General features: G+C 42.6%; 1 protein-coding gene across 4 annotated transcripts in view; it reads right to left on the reverse strand.

Annotated features, from left to right (window-relative positions):
• Nucleotides 1-11: 11 nt before the first annotated feature.
• The window catches only part of AFF2 (AF4/FMR2 family member 2), a 216,356-nt gene continuing 195,255 nt past the window's right edge, over nucleotides 12-21,112 (reverse strand). For 2 of the 4 annotated variants that reach the window (XM_039354705.1, XM_039354703.1), the window contains exons 14-21: nucleotides 17,168-17,304; nucleotides 16,162-16,225; nucleotides 15,661-15,797; nucleotides 14,015-14,086; nucleotides 13,348-13,441; nucleotides 12,677-12,720; nucleotides 7,447-7,664; nucleotides 12-6,562 (exon numbers count right to left, since the gene is read on the reverse strand). In XM_039354705.1, coding sequence (XP_039210639.1) covers nucleotides 6,441-6,562; nucleotides 7,447-7,664; nucleotides 12,677-12,720; nucleotides 13,348-13,441; nucleotides 14,015-14,086; nucleotides 15,661-15,797; nucleotides 16,162-16,225; nucleotides 17,168-17,304 — 888 coding nt within the window. In that variant the 3' untranslated portion in view covers nucleotides 12-6,440. Of the gene's footprint in view, nucleotides 6,563-7,446; nucleotides 7,665-8,320; nucleotides 9,069-12,676; nucleotides 12,721-13,347; nucleotides 13,442-14,014; nucleotides 14,087-15,660; nucleotides 15,798-16,161; nucleotides 16,226-17,167; nucleotides 17,305-21,112 lie in introns of those variants that run through there. The other 2 variants (XM_039354706.1, XM_039354707.1) reach the window with 2 other exon arrangements.

Here is a 21,112-nt window from a genome sequence, read left to right on the forward strand (position 1 = left end):
AGAGAGCACAGTTCAACATTTCATAAAAATTTTATTTTCCTTTTTTTTTTAAATAATTCAATGCACCGGCAGTATAATTAATCCCTCTATGAGAGACACAAATGTACCAGTTCAACCAATATTATTTTATACAGAGACAATTGTTTTTGAAAACAACAAACAACATTGAAAATGTTTGTACAGAAAGTATTATTTTTTAAAAAAATAGAAAAGAAAATGTAAACAGAAATGCGTAATTGTGCAACACATTGGAAGTACAAAGTAAACAAGCAGGGTACATTTTTCCCCTTTACATAGAAATAAAACAATCATTTTAAAAAAAAATGAAGAGGAACTGAAGATTTCAGAACTATACAACATTTCAGTAATTGCTGGACAGGTTAACAGTAACTGCATCTTAATCTGTACAAAAACATCTTAACTTATGCTTAAAACTGTACAAGGAATAACATGCTTGGTCCAAAGACACATTGTGGATTTTCAGAGATTATGCAATGAATGGTCCCTGCCCACAAAAGCGGCTATTTTGAATGAATGCAAGCTAAATCACCAGGTGGGTGTGGGAATCTGTGTATATAGGTCTCCCAATAGTCAAGTATAATTTAATTTTAAGTGGTAGATGTTGAAGAAGAGCAGGCAGAGCCTGGAAGTGGAGTCAAGAGAGGAATCAGCCTGGAGTCGTTACGTTTCCTCAAGTGGTCTAAGGCCAACCCTGATGAATGCTGTTGACTCTTATCTAGCACCAATTTAGTGTTGACTGTTAGTTGACTAGATTCTTGTCTATAGGCATGAGCAATAAATCTGAACTGGAATTTAATATGTGGTCCTGATGCTTCACGTCTAGCAGTAGGATAATAAAGATCTAACTTTGGTTGAAATCCTTTTGCAAGAGTGCAAGACCTTCCCAGGAACCCAATCATGACTATCCAACTGATTTGAAAATTGGAAGAGTTGCAGTCCAGTACATCTGGAGGACTCTGGATCAGGAGAGCTGACTTCTATGGCGGATACACATGTTTGAAATTGTTTAACTAACATCTCTAAACAGGTAAAGGCAGGATGCAAATTGAGCCTGAGATGATGTTGTGGTTTGTTTAGGGGCAGTTATGGAAAACAGCTGCACAAGTCTTACATTGAGCCAGACAAATCCCTAAGTCTCCGGAGGAGAAACAGAACAGTTTTTCTTTAAAAAAAATTCCCTTTCATTGGTCTCAGTTTACTTTCCTACATCTTGAGACTTAAAAACGGGCGAGGGTATTCCCATAGGGTCTAACTCAGGGTTTTTCCAACTTTGACAGCATTAAGATGGGTGGACTTCACACATGTTAAGGTTGCCAAGGTTGAAGAACCCTGTTCTAACTGAATAAGCTGTCATTCCAAAGAGAACAGAATTTTCCAAGAATTGATTTAAGTGGTGTTTGGTTGATGTCAGGATTTGGCTGAGTCAAAAGTGTGGAGGAGAACCATCTTAGCCGATTACAACTTCTCATGAAACGTCCCATTGCTTGCTTGTTGGACATGACTTTGCTTTTTTTATTTTGTTGGAAAGATGCGATTCTGCCCAGGATTATTTTCAAGCTGGCCACCCCTGGGCTCTGACCACAGATTCCGAAGTCAAATATGCTATGATAAGGAGATTCATTGAGATCCTCAAAAATATTTGCAAGGATGAACGTTTTAGTCTTTAAGGAGCCACAATCTCTGTTGGTCAAGTCAGCTCCTTTGATCAGAGTAACTTCTATTTCTACAAGACAGCCCACGATTTTTTCTTTCTTTCTTAAGGACTCCAATTAATTTCCTGCCTTTTTCTTTTTTAAACTTACAGGGCACCCAAAGCCGCTTTCAAATTGCAAGATCTCTTAATGAAACAAAGCAAATGATAATAATAAAAACTCCCTCTAGTTTAGTCTGGATAAATGTCAAGTCTTACATGACCGTGTGTTTAAGCCAGTGTTTAAAACCATCCGGCATTCGCTCAGATGTTGGAAACTGCCATATTTTTCTCAATTCTTAGCCTGCCTTTTTGGAAGCTCTGGCAGTTGACTACATTGGCCAAGCACTTTGATGTCATTCCTTCAGCCCCCAATTCTTTCTTTCACAAAGAACTCCCCATTTAATTGACACGGCCTACAGATAAAATATTTTACACCCCAACAGAGCCTGAGGCATTCACCTTCACTGAGATACAGCTAGCAAGGAAGGGGAACTTCCATCGTTGATTTTTTTTCTTCTTCTTCTTCTTCCCCTAGAGATTTTTTTTTATTGGCAGACGTTCAGAGCTGGCGCTATATTACCGTGACTGATTTACACTCCCACCATTGAGGGAAAATGCCATTCACTCAACGGGGAGGGGGGGAATGTGGGGGTGTTTGAAATCCGCTTGTTTTAATGGGGCAATAATTCAAACCTGTAACCTTGGTCAGTCTTCCCAATGAGGCTTTCAAGAAGATGAACAGGAACTTTCAACAGAAGTTGGAGTAAATTTCAAGGTGGGCAACTTTCCCCCCTTTGTAATAGAGCCTGGTTCTTGGGCTTTTAAAAGCTTTCCATTTCTGGCATGGAAAGGACAATCTAATTTTGATGGATTCCCCCCTTCCCTTTTCTTCCTCTTTAGGAGATTTGAAGAAGAGATGCGATCCTTTTCTACTCTTTTCCAATTAATCCCAGATCATTTCCTTGCCCTCTAAACCGAGGTTTAGCAAAACAAATGGATTGTATAGAGCAGTGGTTCTCAACCTGTGGGTCGGGACCCCATTTGGGGTCGAACGACCATTTCACGGGGGTCGCCAAACAAGGCTGTCCGCCATTTTTTCCCCTTTTCTTTGGCCACGCCCCTGGCACCCGGTGATGTATAAGTGGTTGGGGGTCACCACAATATGGGGAACTGTATTATGGGGTCGCGGCATTAGAAAGGTTGAGAACCACTGGTATAGAGTCTCATAACTCATGACACCCCTTCAGACATCTGGACAGGAAGGCGGTTGCCTTATTGCGTGTTGTTGAAATGCATTATATGGATGCAGAAGAAAGCTCTCATGAATCTAATATGGAACTGGGGAAGGATAAGGAGACAGAAACGTAAGAAATTTGAGAGACCTACTCAGAGATATGGAGCAATTTTTGGAATCAGATGGGAAATGAAGTCTATGTTCAGTTTCCAATATGGAAGCTTAAGGAGACGCAAGCAAAGAAGATCTTCAGATGAAGCTAGTAAAGGAATCACCAGCAGATGCTGGATTCTCAGTCCTTCTCATCATAACTCAAGTCACAAGTTTTAGACAAACTCTCTGTGGGAATATCTATGGAGATTCTCAGTCATCCAGTCATGGATGAAGAAGTTCCGAAGAAGCTTCTTGGATGAGAAGCAAAACGTCTTCAAGGAAATGAGAAGCAAAATGTCTTCAAGTAAAAATAAAGAAAGTCCAGTTGCCTCTTGAAAAAGCACCTTTGGGTCTCTGTGGGAATCTATTCTTCTATGCAAAATCTCTAACCTGGTTGAAATAATCAAATTCTGGCAAAAGTCTTTGTAGACCAGCCAAATGTTGCCAAGAGTGCTTTCTAATTTTGAACTATAGTAGTATAATGTGGAATAAAATACTTTTAAGACTTAGATGTATTTATTTTTCTAAAAAAATGTGAATTATTGACTGCCATCAAGTTAACCTTTAAAACTAGATTTGGACTCAAGTTGTTAAAAATCTTGGCACGTGGATGCAACCCCCCCCCCCAGATGCCCCAGCAGTTTGAAGCACTGATATATCACTTTCTGAAATTATAGGATTATACAAGGGAATATAGCTACAAGTGATTCTCCTCTCAATTATCTAATAAGAATGGAATATTATTCTGGAGAGATAAGGACATAAAATGGTATTTACATTGTTAGGTGACTGATGTTTTTCGTGGATTAATTTCCCCAAACCCCTCCCCCCATGACATTTACAATTAAACTGTTGACATTAGTAGGACCTTCCTTAAATTTGTCTGTTAAGTTTATTCCTTCATACAAAGTCTGTTGTGGAGGACCTGTGCTTTTTCCAAAAAAAGAGAGAGAGAAATCAAAATGAAAATGGTATTAGCCAATATCCAGTTTAAAACCAAATTTTAACAAAGCAATTAATGGAATATAGTCTAGTTAAAATCAAGCTGTTGACTGAATTCAAGAAAGCTTAGCTCACAGGTAAGGAGTGCCGCAGTTCTAAACTGCACTGGCATTGGTCCAAATAGATAAAGCTTATACATTAAATGATAAGACAACTCTGTAAGGCTTACCAAGGCTTACTTATTGTTTTTAGGAAAAGAAATATATTTTGAAGTTCAAGGTAGTGTGTAATGGAAACGGACTCTGATCTCAAAGGCTTTCTCTCCCTTATCCCTTGTGTTTTGGTTTCTTTACTTCCCTTTTTTTGTTTGTGTGATAAAAGAAATATGCCCTGCAGCTGTTAAGGGGTTTTCAATCTTGCCTTCCTTCTTATATCTTGAGTTTTAGTCCTAGTGTTGGAAACGTAGGTAGAGGCAGAACAATGGGCACATCCTGCTTAAAAGCTCCTGGTAGGGATATCAATGGATGTGTGGCCTCCACTGGATGAGTGGGGAAAATATGATGATAATTTTCAATTTCTTCAGTACACAACTCTATGGGAAAACCCTTCATCTCACAGCCCTCCCGTCTGTTGCTGTCAGCCAAAGGATCTCTTCCTGCCGAAAGTGAACAGAAGGAGGACAAGAAACCTAATTCTTGAATTTGTTGGCGTCTTTTCCAACCCTTGTGTCTTTGTGAATGTCTTGCCTGATGAAAGATTCTGAAGGATTTGAAAGCTCCCATACCTGCTCGGTGACAGGTTGGGGGGCCTATTAAAAGGATTGCCCTCCTGCAGATAGAAGAGGACTCTTAATGCCTAAAGGGCTTCATTAAAACCATTCTGAGTGGAGCATGGTGTGTGCTGCAACCCACAAAGAAGGACAGGTTTGAAAGCACATCTCAGAAGCTTTGTAGTAAGGAATGAAAAAACAACAACAGCCCAACACCTCTCTAGGCTATCCTAGAAATGGAGTCATTACAGTGATTATACTGAGCCTTCTCAGTAGGCTTGGACATTGGGCCATCATAGATGAGAACCAACCGGGTCCAGCTTTGTTTCTCAGCCGTGGCAACTTTAAGACCTCTGGACTTCAATTCCCAGAATTCCCCAGCCAACACATGTTGGGATATAGTGAAACCTCGCTTTAACAAAACTTCTGTTTAGCAGACTCTGGATGCCAATGATCCAGTTGCCATTTAGACATCCTTCTAAAACAGCTCACAAGTCTATCCCTTCCCAAGAAGTCTAGAGGAGACAATTTCAATGCATCTTTGAGCAATGACGATATCCTTATGCAAATGAGGCAATGAGGGTCAATCTATGTCATTTGCGTAACATTACAGTTTCATTCACATTTTCAGACAATTGGCTTCATTTCCATCATGACATCCCTTGCCATGGTAATTAACGGCTGCATTTAATGGACATTCAAGAGTAATGGACATCCCCCACCCACAAATGGTTCAATTAAATGAGATTAAATGAGATTACCTTGTACCATCGGATGAATCTATGGTAATTTGTGGAGATGCCCCACACATTTAGAATAACAAAAAACATCTCTCACTTATTTTTTTTTTAGATTAGAGAGAGATCTGGATGGACTACTGGGTATCATTTTCATTTAAAAGAGTCCCATGGTGGTGAAATAGATTTAAAAAGGGCAGGGTGCTGTCCCATCAAAAATGGAGATCCACAAAGCAGAATTACAAAACATGATAGTTCACTGGCCTCTCTATAGAGATCTCCCAAAGTCTTTTGTGATACATGTGTATTTATGTGCCGGTGTTTAAGGCAGCGTGGAAATGCTTGAAGTTACAGTTGTTTAAGGACCACACAATTGTAACAATGACCTCTTGTCTAGTAACAAGTCAGGATTAAGCTAAGAAAAAGGATGGTTTGTATCAGAAGGACAACACTGTGTTGGGAAGAAGGAGTTTCTCTGCATTAATTGGCAGGCATGAGAACTTTCAGAAAGGGGCCCTCAAAATATTATTAACCCTTTCCTCCCAAATATATTTCTCGAACAAAGTGCAATACTGCAGGGATTGACCGTTCTGTATGTTACAGATGGCAATATTGGCAGGATCTAGAATCCATTCGTAGGCCAAGGAAATAAACAACGCTGGTTCAACAGGAGGAACACGTACCCTGCTTGGAAGCTACATTTTCCATTTATGGCAATTCCACTCCGGATGGATAGAATAGTTTGTGTTTTGTATAAGACAGAAAGAGAGACAGCAACAAAATTAAACTCTATGAATACAATTACGGGAGGAAGTGTGGCTGTCCATCGGTGATCACCTGTGCGCCGATGAAGGAAACGGGATGGAGTTGTGACAGGTGGCATGGCCATCACTACAACAAGTGGGCTTCAGTACGAAGCCAATGGAGTCCTTGACGAATGTAACGGACCAGGTTGGTCATACTGCTGTGTTGTGTCAATGGACCCATGACCAAGTCCAAGTCTATGAAGAACTCTGAAAAACAGAGAGAAATGTTATTTTCTGCTTGTCTACTGGGGCGGGGGGCAGTATATCTCCAAAGTAACTGGCATGGAATTTATTGGTTAGTTTTCTATGCTCCCAATTTTCTCCTGCCCCTGATGTCTATCTCTCCATGTCTATCTATACATCCATATCTATGTGTCTTCCATTTGTCATCTCTCTCTCTCTCTCTCTCCATCCATCATATCTATCATATCTGTCTGTCTGTCTGCCTGCCTGCCTGCCTGCCCCCCCATCTATCTATCTATCTATCTATCTATCTATCTATCTATCTATCTATCTATCTATCTATCTATCTATCTATCATCTTAGAACTTATATCTAATGGGCCTGTAGGACTTCAGAACCTCTAGTTTTGAAGAGAATAAGGCAGGGATTAGCAATAATGGATGAAACCTTAGCAAGGGTGCTAAATTCCCATGTTCTTGTCTGAGTTCAGACATGGGACCATATATAAGGGCAAGTATTGACACTCTAGTGAGCCTTTATATTTTATAAGGGCGGGTGTAGTTTGGTCTTTTACTGGGTCCTTTTAAGAGAGGTCTTAAAAGGACAGGGCACCATCCTGTCCTCTCACACTTCCTTTTCTCAACTCCTCTTCACACTCGGAGCCCTGGCTGATATGCTTCAGAGGATTAGTCTGTGAGAAGGAAAAATACAGAAACAGTCTCCCTGTCCATTGACTCCCCCTTTGGTGAAGAGTAATCCTCATCACAAACAGTAACAAAGCCAGTCAGTGAGCCAGCGTGTTCTGCTAACCTGCAAGATAAGAGCTGCTGGGTCTAATCGTTACCAATGTAGCCTTAACAGATCTCAAACTGGGGAGGGGGGGAAGAGAAAGAACAAGGGGAAGATACCTTTGTTTTCTTTTGTCAGTTTGTCAGCCATGTCCCAATGTTCGTAGCTCCGCAAGACGTTGTTGGTGATGTTGACGTGGCTGGCAGCCATGTGGTGGATCCGTTGTGGGATGCTGATGGTCCCCACCGAAGAGGAGGAGCCTGCCGTGCTTGTGGTACTTCCAAGGTTGCTGATGGGCGAGGGGCTCAGAGACATGGGGGATGGTGTTTCTGTGCTTCTGGGAACATGATAAAGAGCCAGTGGATTTGATTTCTATCACACCTTTGGTTGTGAAGCAGACCTAATCTAGGCAACTTGATCAAACAAGTCTAAGTGTAGAATCCTTGGTGCTCTCTGAGCTTGGATAAACGTCTAGGGCAGGGGTGTCAAACTCAATTTCATTGAGAGCTGCATTGCGGTTGCCCTCAGGGGGCCGGGTGGGTGTGGCCAGGGTGGGTGTGGCCTACTGGGTGGGTGTGGATGGAGTGGGTGTGGCCAGTTCTACATTGTTCGCGTCAAGGGTGCCTGTGGGGGCCTGGGCAGGAGTGAGACAAATCTGAGGGTCTCAGGCAGAAGGGGGTGGGACCAGGGCAAGTGCCAAGGCATGGTCCACTGGAGGAGCCTCACTGTTCCTCTCAGGCAATGTGGGGGGGGGGCTGGATGATGGTGCGGGCTACCTGGATCCATGAGCAGCAGAGGTCAAATGCCCAGCCTGGCCCTTGAGCACCCGCGACACCAAGCCCAGCCCCACTTCCTCAAGGCTGCTGCTCAAGGTTGCTGTTTCCAGACAGCCTTGTGGAGCTAAGACTGAATGCGTTTCAGCATAGATGGCCACCACAAAATTGTACATTGGCTCCCAGCTGACCTGGGCCAGGGCCAAGGCAGTAGGGGCTGTTCCCTCACTGTTTCCAGGATGGCTTCGCGGGCCACATGAAACCACTTCGCGGGCCACATCCGGCACCCGGGCCTTGTGTTTGACATGTCTGGTCTAGGGAGACTCTCAATCATCCAACTCATGGTTGTCCCAATGCTGCTTTTTCCAAAAGGCAACTGGTCTTTCTTGGGTTTTTTTCTTTGAAAACATTTTGCTTCTCACTCAAGAAGCTTCTTCTGTTCTTCTTCAGAACTAGGTAGCTTCATCAGTGCTAGAAGGGAGTGAGGTTTACTCTCTGCTTCTATACAAGTGGCTTACTCTATCAGTGTTGGTGGAAGCGGTCTTGGTGGAGAAGACCACTTGGTGGTTCCTTGGAACCACAGCCTAACCAACGTTGGATGGATTTCCCTACTTCTGTGTTAGCACTACAGCATGAAACTAAAAGTCAAAGAAAGAAAATGCAACTACACCTTAACACACATTTAATCTGATTCTCCCCATCTCCAGACAGGGATGATCAACCACTGTCTAGCTTCAACCCTGTTTGTTCACTGTTTCCCTCTTTGGAGGGGAAGAGAGGAGGGATCTCCAAGAGATAGTTGAAAGCATATTTCCCAGAATTCCATGGGCATTCTTAACCCGGATGCACCAGGAGGAATTTCAAACTATTAACTAATAAAATCCTGGTCAGCCATCTTGTTTCAGTAGGTCTCTTTCAATATACTTGTGGAGATGCATTCTTCTTATTCAGCGTACTTTCAAGAGCACCTTTTAAACAAATAAATATACAATTGCTATAAATTCCTATCTTTTAGCCCCAAATCTTATAGTGGCATCCCAAAGGGATTTAGGGGCAATGTTCCAAAGAGAAATCTTTGATTAACTGCTGTCCTCAGTAGAATTTGTTTACTCTGTATGGTTGGTTGATTAATAAACACCTAAGTGAAGTAGGGCAAACAAAAACAATTTCGGGGTTTTTTCCCCCCTTAAAAGTCTTTCAAATTTCCCTTCCTGCTGCGAAGATTATTTTCAGGCTGCTAAATTAAAAAAGAATCCAGCTATGCAATATGTTCTCAGATCCCAAGATTCCCTATGGAAGCCAATCATGAGCCCAAAGGCTGTATCTAATTTGCATATTTTATTAACATTATTCCATTGTGCTTGACAATTAATCTGCTGGATATTGTGACAAGTGCGTTTTCTGTCAGCCATTTCATTTCATTTTATTTTTTCAGATTGAATAGTTAGCATCTGGCTCCTGCTAATATTACAAAAAAGAAAAGAAAAGAAAAGGAATGCAATAGCCTACTTTGGAAAGCCAATGTGAAATTTGATAGGATTAATGCCAAACAGTGATGATGATGATGATGGATGACGAAGAATAACAGCAGGCTACTGAGGGTCAAAATATTCGCGGTAAGCATGTAGCCTGTAGTCTTCATTTTTTTCAATCTAGCTTAGTATCATAACGTAGACGGAGATGGAGTTTAATCTGTCCCATCTCAGTTTGAAATTGTCCTTCAAGAATTCACCTATTCAACAAAGAGTTAAAATGGTCCTATTTTGGGATCCTGTTAATAAATCTCTTTTACTTCCATTGACTATTGATTATTGGTGGGATGGTATTCCATCTACTGCTTTTGTGGATATCATCACCATTGGAGCTCCTACCAAAACTTGATGTGATTTCCACCAACTGAGGTAAGGATGGGATGAAGACTAAGGCGCCTTCTCACAAGTCACAAGAGAAGCAATATGGTGTAATTAATAGGATGTTGGTCAAAGACTGGGGAGATCATGGTCCAAGGCTACCTTTAGCTGGGAAACAAAGTGACCTTTGCTCCTTCTCTTCTTTTCAACCCTGAACTGTTGTGGGGCCTTGGAGAGAGGGTTGGACTAGAAGACCTCCATGGTCCCTTCCAGGCCTATGATTCTATGACAGCATTGAAGGGAAAAGCTACATTATTTTCTATGAGAAAGGTTTGATATGACAGGTAGAATTTTAAATGATTTTGCTAGATGAACAACTGGAATTACATCTGTTCTGGGGAGGAACAGGAAAATAAGAGAATAATAATAGAACAAAGGATCTTCAAAATGTTGTGATCTTCCCACCCCACTTAGGAAACAGTCTGAATTATTGGCTAATAACTGATGGGGAGAAAAATTCAATTTGCTACAATAGCTTGGCCTATTTCCCCATAATCTGTTCTTAAACCCCCTTCCTGGGTGGTAGAAGGAATCACATAGAACATTAATCCTATATTTCTGCAGGAATTCTTAGGGCTTTAACATTCTTCGGCATCAAATCACCTGGGTTGTGTTTTCTATGAAGTTGTCTTTTAAGTTATTTACTTGGCGCTCACTAACCCTCCCACGTGAATTTTCTTTTAACACCACAATTATGAAAACATCTGCCAGCTTAGAGTACTATGAGACAGCTGCCCCTAGTAGAATTTTACATTCAAGCAAGAGTTCAGAAACTGAATTATTTTTTTTAATACACATTGGAAGCTGATCAAAATCCCAGAAATCCATATAATGTGGATGTGACCTCAGACTTATCTATAGATTTTCCCACTAGATAGAGGGATAGAATCAAGATCACATGAAGTGTTAATACCACTTTATAAGGCCTTGGTAAGGCCACACTTGGAATACTGCAGCCAGTTTTAGTCACCACGTTGTAAAAAAGATATTGATACTCTAGAAAGAGTGCATAGAAGAGCAACAAAGATGATTAGAGGACTGGAGGCTAAAACTTACAAGGAACGGTTGCTGGAAGTGGGTATGTCTAGTCTAGTGAAAAGAAAGACAGGGATGACCTGATAGCAATGTTCCAATATTTGAAGGGCTACCACAAGAAAGAGGGAGTCAAAGAGTGGAGTCAACCTATTCTCCAAAGCCCCAGAAGGCCGGACAAGAAACAGTGGATGGAAACTAATCAAGGAGAGAACCAACCTGGAACTAAAGAGAAACTTCCTGACAGTAAGAACAATTAACCAGTGGAACAACTTGTCTCCAGAAGTTATGGGTGCTCCAACACTGGAGGTTTTTAAGAAGAGGTTGGACAACCATTTGTCTGAAATGGTATAGGTTCTCCTGCCTGAGCAGGGGGTTGACGAGTGGTTCATATTTATGACGGTCGCAGTGTCCCGGGGTCACGTGTTCCCCTTTTGCGACTTTTTGAAAAGCAAAGTCAATGGGGAAACCAGAGTCACTTAATAGTGGTGTGACTAACTTGCCAACTGCAGTGATTCACTTAACAACTGTGGCAAGAAAGGACATTAAGATGGGGCAAAATTCACTTAATAGATATCAACAGAATGTTGGGCTTAATTGAGATGAGGACTACAACTGTATATTTGAAGCTGGTGACACGCACCGCTTATTTCCCGCGTGATCTATAGTACTTGGTGGCCTTCCAACGGCTTATCCTGGACGATGAAAAATATGGAAAAAGAATAATGTTGACCACCCCAATAATGAAACCCAATGTTTGAACATGTCAGTCCTAGTCTGAAGATGTGTTGAGTTCCACTTCAGGAGATGAAACATCTTGGGGAACACACAACATTGCGTTGCACCAGATCCATGTTATCTCAAGAGTTCTGATGGAGCAGCTTCTTCCTCCTCTCCTGCTCCCCAAGAGGCATCCTTTGCCCAGAGTTCAAGGATGGAAAATAAATTGTCCTTCATAGCCTACCTTTGCTCCCCTCTCTGTCTACCTCAGCACCTGTCCTGCATGATGGATGATTCTGTTGTGACAAGCCCTCCTGTTCTTTATGGTCTCAGATGCTCATGGTGGCACGTTATTCATGGTAGACAGGGTGCGTTCAGCTTGGGTGATCACAAAGTGTGCAGCCTGCTTGATTATGAGCACAGGTGGCACAACACGGGTGTACCGGACTCAAATATGTATGTGGTTAACAAAATTGAGCTTTAGGGTTGAAACCAGCTACTTTTGCACTGAATCAGAGCAGAACACAGGGTGAAGAGATTCTTCATTTGAGTTCCATAATGCTTCAAGTTTATCAACAGCAGTTACCATATATCAATTGAATAATTGTTGGCTTTTGTTACTGAACAAATCACTGTTGGTGATTTGAGACATTAACTTTGATCCTAAACTTTTCTTTACTCTTCTGGAGAGGTGTGGTCCTTCCTAACCAACTCCTTTACGGTCCTCAATTGGGTTTGAGGAGAATACGGGATCTATCAATCCATATAAATTTATCATTCTGTTTGTCAAACTTTGACACCCCTTCCCCCGAACATTAAACCTAATCTAACAATAGATCTTCATCAACCAAGGAGTGTTCCCTCTTCCCAATATCCTATTTTACAATTCCCCTCCAAGAACGAGGGATACTTACTTGCCACCCCAAGGAGAAGGGGCCTGTGAAACTTTGGATGAATTCTGTTAAAGAGAGAAAGAGAGAGAGAGAGAGAGAGAGAGAGAGAGAGAGAGAGAGGGAGGGAGGGAGGGAGGGAGAAAGAGAGAGAGAGAGTCAATTAAGTGGAAGAAAGCACAAAATGGCCTTAGCAAATCAAATAACCACTTGCATTTTTTAAATCCAATGGGCGGTGTTACATGAGCCCATAAATACAATACGTTACCTTTGAAAACCTTTCAGCATGACTATCAATGTTTCACAATAGTAGCTCATCTGTTGCAATATATTCACACACACAAAACACAGAGACACACACAAAGAAATGGCGCTTTTTTTTTTTTTTGCAAAAGTGGCGATGTGGAAAATCACTGACAGGGTAGCATTTTCTGAATATATCTTACGTTCGCTTTATAAAAATTCTGGAGCCAAGCCTTGTGGCAGAGACCTTAAAGTAAGTTTTGGGGAAAAAAAGCAGTTTTGCAAAAAAAAAATCCCCAGAACTTATATCCAAAGTCACCCTTTATTTTTCTTTGGGGAAGGGTTTCTTTGAAGGGATCTTTGGAGGAGAATCCACCCCACTCTTTCCTCCCAAACCCTTAATGACGAGGGTTTTGCCCTTTCTGCATAAAAAGCAATTAAATGCCATTTACCTTAAAATATTCCATCAAGGATCTGGAGTACTTCATGGCGTGATCCTTCTTTAGTTTAAACATTCTCAGATAAAGAAGGGATAAGCAACGGTAGCTATAGTAATTCGGAAACACACACAAACACAAAGTTGACGTTATTTCCAAAAGATGTGATCTCTGGGCACCAGCCACAGTGGAGAACCACGCTGGGTTAGCACTGACCTAGAGCTATTTTTAAAATGATTTTTATTAAGCGTTTTTTTACAAAGAGACAAGACAAATATGAAAGTATAGAGGAGAGGAAGGAAGGAAGGAAGAAAGAAAGGAAGAGAAAGAAAGAAAGGAAGAAAGAAAGAAAGAAAGAAAGAAAGAAAGAAAGAAAGAAAGAAAGAAAGAAAGAAAGAAAGAGGAAGGAAGAGAGAGAGAGAAAAGGTTGCAAAAGGCTCCCTTAATGATTGCCCTGCTTAGCAATGGAAATTCTAAATCTGGGTGTAAATCAAGGACTACTTGTAAGAAACAGAACAAGGAAGATGAAGATGAATGGAGCCACAGGGGAGAAGGATAGAGGAGGAAGAAATGGCAAGGAATATTGAGGGAAGAGAGAGAAGTCAGAACAGTCTAAATTCTGGTTTTCAACAAAAGCTTTAATCAGATTTAATAACTAAGGCAATGGAGAAAGATGTCTTACCAAAGGACTGCAAGTTTCTTGTCTCCTTCTGTAGCAGAAGACCCGGTGAAGTTCTTAAGTCTCATGGCGTACCTTCAGAGAGAGAAGGAAGAGAAGAGGTGGCATGGGTGGCATCAAGGAATAACAGTGGTGGCCACAGACACAACTTAATGATCTCGGAGTTGTAAACAGGTATCAGGGCCTCCATCGTCCTTCAACAGAGCAGCTGCTACCCTCAATGAAAACAGTAGGAGAAATATCTTTCTTTTCGTAGAATAACAGAGTTGGAAAGGACCTTGTAGGTCATCTAGTCCAACCCCCCCCACCCAAGCAGGAGACCCTACACCATTTCTGACACATGTCAGTCCAGTCTCCTCTGGAAATCTTCCAGTGATGAAGCTCCCACAACTTCTGAAGGCAACTTCTGTTTCATTGGTTGATTGTTCCCACTGTCAGGAAATTTCTCCTTATTTCTAGGTTGAATCTCTCCTTGATCAGTTTCCATCTGTTATTCCTTGTCTGGCCTTCTGGTGCTTTGGAAAATAGGTTGATCCCTCCTCTTGGTGACAGCCCCTCAAATATTGGAAGATTGCTATCTTGTCTCCCCTGGTCCTTCTCTTCAGTAGACTAGCCATGCCCAATTCCTGCAATCCTCCTTCATACGTTTTAGCCTCCGGTCCCCTAATTATCTTCACTGCTCTTCTCTGCAATCTTCATTTTCACTTCTCTGGACCTTCCCACTCTCATATTCCCTGCACTCGGCTTTTTGAAAAATCAGATCATCCTATAAAAATCATTGTTCTGAACCTTAATACAATTTCCCAGCACTTATGTTAAGGATAAGGAAAAGAGTTCACTCTTGCGTAAGAAAGTTTTAAGGTATTCCGGCAGCTTCATTTACCAGGAAGTAATGGAACAGGTGAAATGGCAGTGTGTTGATCACACTAGTGTGCTGTCACACCCATCACTGCTCTGATATGCTGATTATGGAAGCTCCTTTTGATCTATGCTGGCTGGGGAATTCTGGGAGTTGAAATCCACAAATCTTAAACTTGCCAAGTTTGGAAACTCCTGAACTAAAGAACTTTCTGCTAGGTGACAGTATATAGATATTTTAAGTAAATAAATATATGAACACTCGTGTTGACTATAAACTGGATGCATTTCTGCTCTCCCCTCTTCCTTTCTGGGTATATCTAAACAAATGAAGCCCTTATCTGCCAAAATTCATTTTGGAACAATTATTTTATGGCTAATTGATAAAGTCTAAAAAGGCAGGCTTTATAACAGAGACCCCAACAGTCTCCCTTTAAAATATTTGGAACGATAAAACTAACCCTTTCCAATATAAATGTCACAGCCCAATGATGAAATTATGATGCTTCCATCCACTGCATTTCAATTTTAATTATACGAATATTGCAAATTATACAACACCCTTATTATCCTCTAACAGGGCTAATTTATAAGAACAGCATCCATCAATTATGAATTTTCCATGGCGTTAATAAAATGGCGAAAAGAACTAATTATGATGGCTTCTGAGATAGAGTTGCCTTGGTCTAATCATTAACAAGGTCACAATGATCCTTAAAGAAAAAACATGAAGCAAGTTATAATTATGCGTTGAAGGAGAGGAGGAAAAGGATCACAGAAAAGGCATTAACCTGATCAGTTCCACTGTCTCGGAGTACATGGTATATGGAGATTTCGCCTCTAATGGATCACGCTCCATGGCATTCCCGCATTCGATGAAAGAGATAGCGGCGTCAGCATAATTCACCGCTTTGCCAAATTTTTCCAGCTGAAAAATAAAGGAAGGTGGACGTACAATTGAGACGAGGCTTCGGCTGGTCTACAGCAGAGGTCCCCAAACCTTTGGGGCACCAGTGGAGAAAGATTTTCCTGCGGACTGGAGGGTGTGTGGTTTTGTGTGCTGCCTGCATCCCAAGGATGGGGCTTTGCTTGTTTTGCGGACCTCTCCATTACTGCCCCCACGATGGGCATACCTGTTAATGAACGGTGCTGCATGGCATACTAATAATTAGCATCGTTTAATACACTATTAATAAGGCTCACAAGTGTGTTGCAATCCTGTCTGGTATACCATCTCTCTGCTGAATCAGCAACGCAATCAGGTAGAGTGAAAGGGATACTTAGAGACTTACCAGGGCATCTGCTTTATGCTTGAGCTTTTTGGCTTCTTGCATGTAATAATCAGCATTGTGGAGCCTAGGAAGACATAACAACAATGTCAGAAGAAGCAGCTGATGGGATTTCAGCTCTTGCATTGGCCTAATCTAGACTTAATTCTTACAGGGCTTGCTTTAATCCTGTCCATCTTCTAAAAATATATATATATACATGGTACTCTGTTTTCTTCACTCTTGTGACTCATCCCAGAAGTTAAGAAGGATAGGCTCTGGAAAATATTTGGGAAGGAGACCACTTGGGAATCTGAGAGCCCTCGACCAGATTGGGAAGTCAAGAGAACATCTTGGAAGAAGCTGACTGCAAAAGACTTCTGCTAACTGTATGAAGATTTCAAACGTCTAATACGTGCACAGTAAATTTTCTTCCCCTACAAAAGATATTTCTTCATTTGTACAATCTCTAGCCATTGCACAGAGTTCCTCCAGCTTATCTCTTGGCAATATCAGATTGGACAATTATAGGGCGTGCTTTATTTAGAAGACTAAAATGACCATGTGGATTTTGGCCTGGTCTGGATTTCATTCAAAAGTGGGCCAGGATTGAGAAGAACCAACTCTTGTCTTAGGGACTGACTGGGTTGGTCAGTCTTAATTCTAGGCAGCGGTGGGATTCAAATATGTGAACAACCAGTTCTCTGTGTTGATGCCGCTTCCGGAAGTCCATTCTGGGCCTGGGCAACAAAAAATTAGCTACTGGTTCTGCCAAAGTGGTGCGAACTGGCTGAATCCCACCACTGATTCTAGGACAAAGATAAGGGCAAACAATTTCTGACAATGTTGCCCAGAGAACTGCATGTGGTTGTAGGAGTCACAACTTATTCAAGGCTCCCCAATCCAATGAAACTCAACCCAATCAAAGTTGCTTAGGCAGTGTACAAAAAGAAGATTCCAAGGCTAAAGTGCTTCAAAGCAATGCAAATCCACAAAAATACTAATATGATCCTACTAATAAGTAACTAACATATCATCAAATGTTATCTTGGGTCTTCTCAATTCAGGATTCCCGTTGTTGAAGGTGGGACTTGTCAACCAAAGATCGGTGTCTAGGTGGCTGGATTCCAGCAAAGGATTGGAAGGCCTGCTGTGAGCTTCTTCCTCCTGCAGAAAACAATTTTAATTAGCAGCCTCAGCCTTTACGCTAAGAATACCTTTACATGTCCCGTCATGCAAGTGTGCGTGCCTTGAAATTAAAATCCAGCTCTTTGTTTTGCATTGCTTGGGCTGCATGTTGCTAAGTCAAGCTCAGCAAATTAATTAAGTGCAATAGGCTCCATACCACTCACATGCCCAGCATCATTAACACCCACTTCTTCCAAGGTGTAATGTCAGCATGGGTGCCTGGTAGCATCGCTGGCTTATTAAAATTAAAATGTTAGAAGCCAAACAGCAAGCAAAAATTCACAGTATCCACTGATTAAGCCCGGCGCCAGACGAGAGCAGAAAGGTCTGCCCCTGGAAAAAGATAATTCTTGAATTTTCTGCCCTTTTAAAATCATAGAAGCTAAATCACAGATTAAAGATCAGTGCTGTGCAGTGTCTCTTGAATTTTGCATGACCAAAGTGAGCACGGTCAAGAGTAGTTGGTGTAGAAAAAACAATTTCAAGAAGGTGTTATGGTTCCGGCTAATGAAACACTTCAAAGAAATTCCAGGCATTGATTTTCCTAAACGTCATTTATTGTTACAAAATGTCGGCACAGGCATAATGGAGTCTTTATGCTAAGATCTAAGTTCTCTTCCTCTGAGCAGTTAAATTATCAGCGTGTTCCCTCCCTAAATTAGCTGTCATATATCACATTATCCAATTAGTGTGAAGGTCAAAGGTTTCCTTCCTCTTTCTTTCCCGGGCTTTACCCCTACCCCCTTCTGCTCTGTATTAACCCCCAAAATACCAGACAGTTCTGCATATGGTCAAAGCAAGAATATACAATATTTGCAGTGTTGACATCCGGCCCCCCTTACAAGAAGGACAGATCCTGTAAAGTAAACAAAAGCATACATTAAGGGTTATCTTTTGGTTTGTTGGGGTGTTTCACATGAAACCTTTTGACCAATCTGTCAGCTTTCACTTCACTCGATTTCACCCAGGTGGCTTCAGACAACGGGTATCCCTTCCATTGTATTAGGTACTGCAATTTCCCTTTAAAAATTCTAGAATACGTTTTACTTCATAGTGGGTCTGTCCTGCGACTACGAAGGGCCCAGGCGCCTTCTTCTTCGGAGGTCTTAAAGTGGAGCCCCGATAAGGCTTCAGCAAGCTACAATGGAAAACTGAGTGAATTTTCCCTAAAAGTCTAGGGAGTTTTAGTTTTACTGTGACCGGGTTGATGATCTTTACTATGGGGAAAGGCCCCAAGAATTTTGGTCCCAATTTCTTGCTGGGCAGTTTGAGGCGTAGATATTTAGTTGACAGATAGACTTTTTCCCCAACTTGGAATGTTCTTTGGGGAGCCCTCTTTTTATCAGCCTGCTTTTTATAGGTTTCAAAAGTCTTTTTTAAAGCAGTTTTTGTGTTTCTCCAAACTTCTTCCCACCCCCTCACCCACTGATCAAGTGTCTGGGAAGCGGAGGGCAACTGAGGATATTCAGGTATTGGGCTGAACTCTTTTCCTGTGGCCACTCTAAAAGGTGTGTATCCGGTGCTGCTGTGCACAGAATTATTGTATGCCCATCTCCGCAAGGAGGGGGAGAGGGTATTTATTTTCCACACTCACCGTGTTGAGACCCTTATAATCTATGCAGAGATGAAGAGACCCATCTTTTTTCTCTTTGAACAACACAGGGGCTCCCACGGTAGATTTGGCCCTTTCGATAAATTTCCTCGCTAGGTTTTTGTTCACGTATCGCTGCATCTCCTCCATTTTGAGGGGGGACATGGCATACATTCTCGGTCATGTGAGTTTGGCTCAGGGCACCAGTTTGATGGAGCAGTCATTGGGTCTGTGAGGGGGTAGGGCATCACATTCTTTTTCACTAAATGCCTCTGCCAGGTCCCAGTATTCATTGGGGATGATTGGTTCGCCTGGAGGCAGTGAGGCAGCCATGTGCGCTCGTTCATTGGGTGGCCTAAGATGCCCAGCAACATCTGTTGAATCAATGGGGGGATCAGGCCCTATAGGTAGTCTCACAGTTCTCATTCCTTTCTCCCACCAGATAAATGGCTTCCATTTGTCTAACCAGGCTAGCCCTAGGATCACCGCCTCAGTCATTTTTGGAGTCACCAGGAAGAGAATAAACTCCCAGTGTGCACCTATTTCTAGGCATAAGGGCTTGGTTAATTGTGTGACAAGAGTCCCTCCCATCAGGGAGCCATCGGCTTGCTCAAACCTCACCGGTTTGGCAAGCTGTTTTGCCCGTATGCCCATTTTCATGGCAAACGCCAGACTAATAATGCAGCGGGTGCATCTTGAATCAATTACTACGTTCAAGTCCATTTGTGCCCCAGACTTAGGGATTATAAGTTTGGCGGCCAGTGAAAAAGGCCGGATTTGTCGACTCACCATCGGGTCATTCTCTTCTTCATCGTCGCTGTCAAAGAAGGGTAGAGCAGGGGCGGGTCCACCCGGAGTCCCGATGTCCTCCTGTGTGGGTGGTGTAATCTGGGTGACAGGTTCCTGCATGAGTCGGTTGGATTTTTCTCTCATTAGCTGCTGAGCAGGTTTCTTTCGCATTGCTGGTTCTGGTCTGCTCTGCAGTCGGGGGTAGGGGACTGGACAGGTGGCCACTCGATGTCCTCCTTGTCCACACAGGAAACACTTGAAGGAAGGGCGTGTTGGTGGCCCGGGTCTCTCAGCCACTGCAGTAGTTAAAGGCTTTCGTGGGGGTGATTGCTGTCCGGGTAGCTCTGGTTGCTGCTCGGGTTCACATGGGGGAGGCTTCTTATAGCGAGAGAGCTTAACATCTAGCTTCACGGCTGTCTGGTACCACTCCTGTAGCCGATCAGGTACTTCTCGATAGATGCAGGCCTGAGAGAGGTGATCGTCTAATCCCTTGACAAAGTATTGAATCAGGGATTGTTCGGACCACCCCTCTGTTCGGCCTGCTATCTTGTGGAACTGTCGCACGTATTCCAGGGCAGGCCTCCCGGCTTGTTTTATTTTGTGAATTTGTCCTGCTGCTTTGAGGCCAATGGATGGGTCCTCAAATCGTTCTCTCAAACTTAAGAGAAAGAGGTGGGGATCTTCCAATTCGGGGGCTTGCTCGCTATATAGATTGTTAAGCCATTCAGATGCTTCTCCCTCTAGGTTGGACGCAATGACATCGACCATGGCCCCTGGTTCTGGGTAGAGATAGGCCCAGCAATTCAAGTGAGAATGCACTTGGTTGAGGAAAAAAAACAGCTTCTCTGGATCCCCATCAAAGGTTGATCTGAAAGGTGGTGCAATTACAGGCTGTTGCTGCTGGCCCCACTGTGGCCGCTGGTGCAATGGTTGCTGGGCTCCCCACTGCTCTTGTGGCTCTCCCAGTTGCTGTTGACCCCATCCTGGCTGCAGATTTATGCCCAGGGGTTGCACGTTTGGGGGCTGTGGCCAATCTCCTTGCTGTGGCTGTTCTCCCACGAGCTGCTGATCTCCTGGCTTCTGTACCACCCCAAGGCATCGCAAGGCCTCTATTAGCTGTGGCAAGTTCAGAGGACACGAATCAGCCACCTGCTGGGAAACCCAATCTCCCCATTGCTGCAGAGGATTCAGACTGGGATTCCCACTCTCTTCAGGGCTGGAGTCCCTGGTAGGGACATCTGCAATGGAAGGACTGTAGGCTTCTCTCTGTAGGAATTGATTTCTGGGTTTCATCTCTGAGTCTTGAAATCTTTCCAATGACTCACCCACAACTTTGGTATCTCTTCGTTCTGCTTCTGAAGTCTTTGCTCTCAGCTGGGAACTCTGCCAGAATCCTCTCTCCCCCGG

The sequence above is a fragment of the Crotalus tigris genome, unplaced genomic scaffold, assembly GCF_016545835.1.
Source record: "Crotalus tigris isolate CLP2741 ecotype Arizona unplaced genomic scaffold, ASM1654583v1 scf7180000018585.330925593:3314079, whole genome shotgun sequence".
NCBI lineage: Eukaryota > Metazoa > Chordata > Lepidosauria > Squamata > Viperidae > Crotalus > Crotalus tigris.